General features: G+C 40.7%; 1 protein-coding gene across 2 annotated transcripts; it reads right to left on the bottom strand.

Annotated features, from left to right (window-relative positions):
* Positions 1–403: 403 nt before the first annotated feature.
* LOC108442069 (uncharacterized protein C2orf73 homolog) lies at positions 404–6,715 on the bottom strand. 2 transcript variants are annotated; one of them, XM_017721921.2, is made up of 5 exons: positions 6,522–6,715; positions 3,639–3,801; positions 3,320–3,473; positions 2,552–2,658; positions 404–861 (listed from the first exon to the last, which is right to left on the bottom strand). In XM_017721921.2, exons 1-5 carry the CDS (start codon positions 6,578–6,580, stop codon positions 742–744), a joined length of 603 nt encoding a protein of 200 aa, XP_017577410.1. In that variant the 5' UTR covers positions 6,581–6,715; the 3' UTR covers positions 404–741. The 2 variants fall into 2 exon arrangements, with proteins under 2 accessions (XP_017577410.1, XP_017577409.1); XM_017721920.2 differs by having other exon boundaries at positions 3,579–3,801.
* Positions 6,716–7,904: the final 1,189 nt, after the last annotated feature.

The following is a 7,904-nucleotide window of genomic DNA, read 5'->3' on the forward strand; positions in this document are numbered from 1 at the left end:
TATATATATACACACACATATACATATACATATATTTACCCTAACGTAAAGTGGAAGATATATGAGTTATAAAAACTGATATAGTGAAGTTTTACAAGTCTTTGAATATATATATATATATATATATATATATATATATAGAGAGAGAGAGAGAGAGAGAGAGAGAGTGTGTACCCAGAATTTTAGCTTCCATGATACCCCTGCTAATGTCCACTATATGACTGCAGTGATTTTATCAAATAAAATAATAATAATAACTTGTGCCATCCATCCATTAATGTATCACTTTTGTCCGTTGGTGTTCTTCTAATCATCTCACAAGGTATCAAGTACAGTTATGATAATAAGAAAATCTTACTTTTTACTGTAAATATTTTTATTTGGATGTAAAATAGTTTGTTCACAAGAAAAAAAATCACATTTAGTGCCAATATAAATTGCTTTAACCAACTAAACCCAAAGGGCCTGCATGTGTTGCACGGTTTCTTATAACGTACTTATTACGTTCATACGTAATAAGACATTATAAATAATAATGACTCGCAGCATCGTCTGCGTCAGGTCACTGTGGTGGCTAAACCTAAAGGCTCTTCCACTGTCCACAGGGCCTTTAATCCCTGTTGGGCCCCACCCAAGTGAGCAGGGACCCTCAAGACCCCCTCGGTTTTCTCAGTGGGGCTGTAGGAGATCCTGGCGTCAGGTGCTGGCTGAGTGAAAAGGGTGGAGAAGGACCCTGTGGACTCACACATCTGCAGAGGGGAGAGAGAGAGGGGCATGCTGGGAAGAGTTCAGTCCCTCCACACTCTGGAATGTGCCAGGCCCCCTCACCCCCCTCTCAGTCCACACAAACGCTCCGTGACGCTGTAGAGAAAGAGAGACAGTGTGTGTGAGATAGAGAGAGACAGAGAAAAACAGTGAGAGAGAAAGAGAAGTAAAAGGATTGAGAGGAAGGAAGAGGACAAAACAAAGACAGGGAGAGAAAGAGGAGTGATAAAAGGAGAAAAGAGAGAGAGAGAGAGAGAGCATGAGAGCATTATGAGACAAACATAAAGTAGATTTAAAGCAGAACAGGCAGTACTGAAGGGGTGTTGGGGTGTTGGATACAGCTGTGGCGCGTTTGTCTCACAGTTCACAAACGGCCAGAAGTCATTCCAGATCACGTTTACTCTTCACTGTCAGACTTTATGAGAGAAATTTGTGTGTGTTTGTATTATGGCAAACAAAACCCTGATTTAATGCCCAACACCACCATTCACAAGCGTTTATGTATCATAACCCTAACTGTAATGCAAACCGGTCTGTTTCCTTTTCAGTGTGACAGAAGTTTGGTTAACTGCAGCAGACAGAGTTTCCTGCTGAAGTCATTATACAAGAAAATTGATAGATCAGATTTTTTAATAGGCCTACTAAGTAATACCTTTCTTAGGTTGCCAGCTGTCCTTTATATTGTATAACTTACACTATGTGTCCAGAAGTTTGTAGACGCCTGCTCATTCAAGGTTTCTGATTTCAAGGGTATTGATAAAATTTTGCGCCCCCAACCCGCTGCAGTAAAAACCTCTGCTCTTCTGGGAAGGCTTTAGATGTTGGAACATTGCTTTGAGGATTTGATTGCATTCAGCCACAAAGCATTAATGAGGTCAGGTATCCATGTTGAATGATTAGTTATTCCAATTTATCACAATCACCACTCCTCCACAGGGAACTTCACTGGGAACTTTATAGCCATCTAGCAGGCACTTGGCACTAGGCATGGTGCGCTTAAGCCAGTGGTTCTACCTCCCTACTGGGCCTAGTTCTGCCACACCTACTCTACCTAATTAACATTTTCAGAGGTCCTTGATTGGCTGAATCAGATATAATTGCTTTACGGAAGAGGGGCAGCCTGTGCAGGTTGGAACTAAACTTTATAGGAAAGTGAATCTCCAGGGGGAGGGTTGGTGACTACTGCCTTAAGCTAATGTGCAGCTGCTCCACAGCATCCCATTGCAGTGGCAGCACTTTTCTATGGATATTTTACAAGCTGTGTGCATTCAGGTAAATACCCATGTCAGCAATAGATGCACCTTAAAGCTGAATTGACTAATTAGAAGAGGTGTTTTCGGAGATGTATAGTATTACGGTGCATAGACCAATAAAAATGGAGGTATATATCAAAAATACAATGGCAAAGATATTCTTGTGAAAAGGTTGAACTGGACTCAATGGCCCATTAACAACCAGCTCCTGATCACACTGGCAAAGGCCAGCAGGACATGTGGTGTGTGAAAGAGTGGAAGTGGTGTGTTTTTCCTCTGGGGATTTGACAAAACTAACTAGCTGGAATAAACTGATCAAAAAGAGTAGATCCACCTTCAAGCATAATACCTAGCATGAAAAATGTGGTTGCATTTTCCTGCAAGCCCTTGTAAAAGCAGCAGGGGTTCTGTAGGTGAGGTGAAGATTAAATACTGATGACATTGCAATCACTGCCATTAAATACAGTATATAGAAAGTACACGTCATGCAAAGAATGGGAAACAGTCATATAAATACGTAAAAAAAGTCTTACTTTTCCTTGGTATGGCTGGTCCTGCAGTCTTCTGGAGTCATACTGGTGAATAAAGGACATGTGCTCCACTAGTATTTTAGGCTGGCCTAGGGGGCTCAGAGTCGGAACTGCAAAAATCCAAAAGCCAAGTGGAGTAAATTTTCTATTAAAAGACAGATAAATGGTTCTAAAATCTGACTACTTTGCTGCAAAAATTGAATTTTGAAACATTAATGTGGCTTTTAGTTTGGAGTATACAGGCCTCTCTCCATTCAAAGAGAGAGGAGGTTGGTCCTGTAAGAGTGGAAATAACTGCCCAGAGGCGCTTTCAAGTGGACAGACCTATAAGGACTTTGCCTGAACTAAAAAATGTGATAGACGTAGCACCAATAACTAAGGGAGGAGGGACTTTCTTAGAATTTTGCAAACTGTCAAACTGATGTTGAGGATCTTGATGAAGTTAAGAAACAAACAACTGTTATGTAGATATGTAAAGACTTGCGATGTTACATAGAAACTATAGCCTCCTGAGAGCGAACTACTTTGATTGGTGGACGAAAATCTTTTTCAGATTATTACTAAAAAGTGAAAGCATTTATGTAATATCTACATTTTATCAAATGTTTCATAAAAGAAAAAAGCTTTAAGTAGTAGTTTAATGAAGTTGCTTTCTATCAAACAGTAAACATACATAAATCCTAAGAAATATGGTACGATTTTTAAAATGATCATTGTAAATGGGATGGAATAATAATCACACACCACATGCCCCACCCACCCCCAGCTTACTGATTCCTGTTGCTGGAGGTCTGTTTCTTCCCTCTTTAAATCTGACGACTGGAGTGCATGTGATGGCCTGGTAGTCACGTCTCTGAGTGCTGTCTTTACTGTAGACTGTTTTTCTAGCCACATCTCTGTCCAGGCTATTCGAACACCAATGAAACTGTTGGGAATCACCATGAAATAACACAAAAGCAAATAAATCAGAATCAGCATATGAGTGACTTTTTAAAACCAAACTGCAGTCCAAAGCAACTTGTACAGCCACCTGTTCAGCCACCGTACTCTCCGTTTCCATATGAGCAACAGGCTCATTGAGGAATCTCACATTGGTCCTGATGAACTTGGCATTGCAAGGATGCGGGATGTTGTGTGTCTTCAGAAGTTCTGTTTCTCCTGCATCTCTGGCTGCATAATTATGGTCCCTGTAGACTTCGTCTGGTTTTAATCGTTCCGGGATATTTTCATCAAATACCCTGAAGGTGTTTGAACTGCGGCACAGGAGGCAGAAGAGAGAAAGAGCAGGGATCCTACCTTTAGTAAATAGAAGATTTCATTTTGGCACATGGATCACATACTGCATGGTGATCTCACTGGTTATTCAAATTGATAAACCAATCATAAACAAACAGATAGTGACAAGCAAGTGAGGTTTGACTGCTGCTTTGACATCACAGTCGTTAAGTTTCTCTATTTTCATGGAAGCTGGAGGGTTTTTTTTGGCTCAAATTGTGGCAAATGTGAGATTAACAGAGCTTTTGTGTTCCTGTAAAATTTCTGACCAATAAACAAACACTTGTGTATAAGTTGGTGCACTTTAGCCGTTTAAGTGTGATACCAATATGAGCGGCTAGCGCAGGAATGGCTGTAAACTTTTAATTATTTTTCTAACTTGTCCTCAACCAAATCAACTTAGCACTGGGTGTGCATCACACTTGCAGTGTCCATAACGTAGCTACGTAATGTGTGTGAGTAACTGCTTTGTCTGGCTGTAAGAACCCTGCTGAAGTGCTTCCGCTGTGTAGCCTTTAGCATGCTAACGAGGCGGCTAGCAGAGAAATGAATGAAGTTGAATCAGTCATGAATAATGGATGCAGTTCGTTACTTCAAACCTAGAAAATCAAATGTTAGGGTATGAAATGTTAAGCACTGTAAAGTAGTTTATTGCTATGGCTTATAAAAAGCTTTGTCCCCCATTATTTCAGGGCTTGAAAAGGAAAATGCTTCAGTTCAGTGATTTCTGGGTCAGTTCTGCTGCTGAAGTGGACACTGGTGTTCACTCGATTCTCACCCCTCCGAGGGCTCATCTAACACCCTTCATTTTGGCTAATAAAGAAATGGAACAGCCCTAAAGATGGCGCTGGGGATTCCCGCGGAGGGAAAGGATGAGGCCAAGTGGACAAGGGCTAGTTAAAACCAGTACTTAAACAGGGGGTCAGTGAACAATCTGTGGAGACATCTCATCACACCTATTTGAAAAAGACAGATAAAGAACAGAGAAGCCCAACCTCACCTAAACAGGCCAGACTTCATTTTCACTCAGAAACAGCTCTGTAAACTTTACAGTTTATTCCTTAAAAAGATTTTAGTTCAAGGCAGCAATTTTAATACTGCTTCCGAACCTTCGTAATTTAATCAGCATTTCTGGCTGTGTGTTGTTCAAACGCAGGCATACTGACATATTATTAAACGACGTTTACTGTGCTTGACTGCTTGCTTTTCTCTGAATAAATGACTGAAAAAGACTATGAGGTTTTCCCTTGTAGGCCTGAAGTTGTTATAAACAGATTTTACAGAGTAATGAGTAATAAGACTACTTTTTTCCATGAAGTAATCAGTAACCCCATCACAATTTGAGAGAAGTAATTCAAATTGAAATAGTAATTTGCAACAGACTATTTTTATAGTAACTGCTCCAACACTGGTAATGAATTGTACATCAATGTCCTTAAAGGGACAATCTAGCCAAAATGACAAATCTAACCATTGTGATATCTGATGTAAACATGGTTACTCACCTACTTCAGATGTGCTTCAGTTGTCTCTAGAATAAGATTTTCCGGTTTAATGACTTGGGAAACCCTCTTCTGATGATGTATTTTGAAGGTGGATGGACCTTTCAAAAAAACTATGACTGCTTTTGGGCAGGGACTGGACAACGGACCATTTTAAACTTTGTTTTTCTGCTAGTTGGATAATGCAGAAGAAACACAGATAGCTAACTTATTGCTATGAGCTTACTGTATTTATTAGCCTCGGTAGCTGTAGCTATGCTATCACAGTTTCTTTATCAATACCCACAAAGTGTGTGTCTCATATTTGAGTAGTGCATGCTGGGTGTTGTAGTAAGGCCCAATCCCATTTCACCCTTTGCCCCACCAATTCGCCCTTAGGTGTTGCGCGTTCGTGTCTAATGGTAGGGTATGCCAATTTTTGTTGAGATAGAATATGGTGAAGTGTCAGGGCTACATGGCCCTCCAAACGGAGGTTTTTGAGAGATTCACTGAGGAAAAAAATGAGGTTATGAGGAAAAAAAGACAAGCCAGCAAGATGGCTGCGCGAGCGACCAAAGAAACCCACAAAAGTATTTTCTCAGTTTCATAATCATTATATCATCTTAGTTTAATATGTATTTTCGATGTATTATGATTGTTTTCTTCATAACAAGTATAAAAAGTCGCTAATAGCATGCTAATATCTCGGTAGCTAGCTGGCTAACTCTTCCGTTCCACCTTAAATAGACCAGCAGAAATGACGCCTGAAGTCCCAGAATGTATCTGCTGCAAGATTTAAGGTGGAACGGGAAAATTCCAGCAAGAAGCCGGCGAATTGCTCTTCGTATCACCCAATAATTAGGGGTGGGTGATAATAAATAATTGTCTTATAGCCCCTCTTTAAAAGCACGTGATGCCCTGAATGTAACTAAAGCCCAGCAGCGAGGAGCTGAACTCCCTTCTGTTATCCCTGAAGACGACCTGATCACCTACAGAGCACCTCAGGTAGCCTGGTAATGAAGCAACCTTTTTTTTTTTTCATTTGAGTGTTGTAACAGGGTAATATTTCAACCACTAACCCCTTGTAACTCAGTTCCAAGAGGTTAGAGTGACACGCAAAAACAACAGGTAGGCGTAAAAAGAAGAAATGGGATTGGGCCTAAGTGTGCAGAATGTAGTGTTTGATTTAAAATACAGTATAAGAGTGGACTACGTACCGGTAGGAGTCCAGTACCTTCTTCTTTCGAGGCAGACATATCTCTGCACGGTGATACATCTCAAGAAGATAAAGTTGATCTTTTCTAAGTTGCTAATTTGCTTTTTGACAGCCTTATACCACCTTTTCTATAGACTGATGGTAGAAAAGACAGACCTTAGACCTGAAAACCCAAGGAAAGTATTCAGTGTCCTTTCGAGGGGCTCCGTATTGGTCCTGTTTTTATTCTGAAGTAGGCTCCATTGTTTGGAGGTTGCGGAGCAACCAGGACAAGCTGAAATTTGACCCTGGACGGGCCAGATGTAGCAGGCTGATAAAAAATTGACCTGAAATTAAACATGAACCTTACTGAGCACAACAAGAAAATAAATTTAATTTGCTTTCGCACAGGAAGCTTGTGATTTATGAGGAAAGGATATGCTCTAGCCACGGCAGGCTGGGCCAATAGGCCTACTCAGTGTAACACAATCCACCTTAGCAAAGCCAATAGTGAATTAGCGCACAGCATCGATAGAATTATGTCAGCCTGGAGAAATAACACCTGTTTGTATAAAAAATCACAATAACAAATTAAATTAGACAATTATAGCTTTTATGAACTCACTGCTTATTAAGCTTGCATGCTAATGGCACTGCAAAGGGTCCCACACTGCAAAAATGATACACTGGCAGGTAAGCCCGGAAAGCTCTCTGCATGGCAGGTGGTCACACTCACTACACAGCTTCTTCAGCTTGCTGCCATCATGGAGAACACTGCAGAGTCTCCGGGCCAGGACCAGCCGACTGGGAGACAGCTTCATCCACCAGGCTGTCGGAATGCTCAACTCTCTCCCTGCTTTGCACCCCCTCCCTCCTCCTGCTCCCCACACAAACAAAGTTTGGACCAAAACACAGGTTTCTGACCCCCACTCCCCAGTACTGAACCCTGACATTCTCAGGGACTGTTATGCACTCATCACTTTAACTGTTCCATAAGCTTGTTCAAATTGCACTACTGTTTATACCCACAGAGCTTAATCTGTCTGTAATACAGAGACTACATGGACTTTATTTAATTTCCAATCAAATGGCCATTAAGTGCAAAGATATTCATTTTTCAGCATCAGCAAAAAGCAGAAAACAAATATTTAACATTTCACATCTTCATAAATAATACAGAAGCTTCATCAACTAAATATGATCTCAAATATTTTCAGGGTTTAATGTGTCCACTTGCTACCTTTACAGCTGCTGTTCTTTGTCAGTTCTTCAAACAATTCTACAGGGATGTTTTACACCTCCAAAGCTCAGTCCTAGAAGTTGGTTCCATTCTTTTGCTGCTCATAATACAGATAATCCCAAACACATTCAGTGATATTGAGGCCTGGACTCTGGAGTGGTCAGT

Source organism: Pygocentrus nattereri, chromosome 15 (assembly GCF_015220715.1).
Source record: "Pygocentrus nattereri isolate fPygNat1 chromosome 15, fPygNat1.pri, whole genome shotgun sequence".
NCBI classification, from domain to species: domain Eukaryota; kingdom Metazoa; phylum Chordata; class Actinopteri; order Characiformes; family Serrasalmidae; genus Pygocentrus; species Pygocentrus nattereri.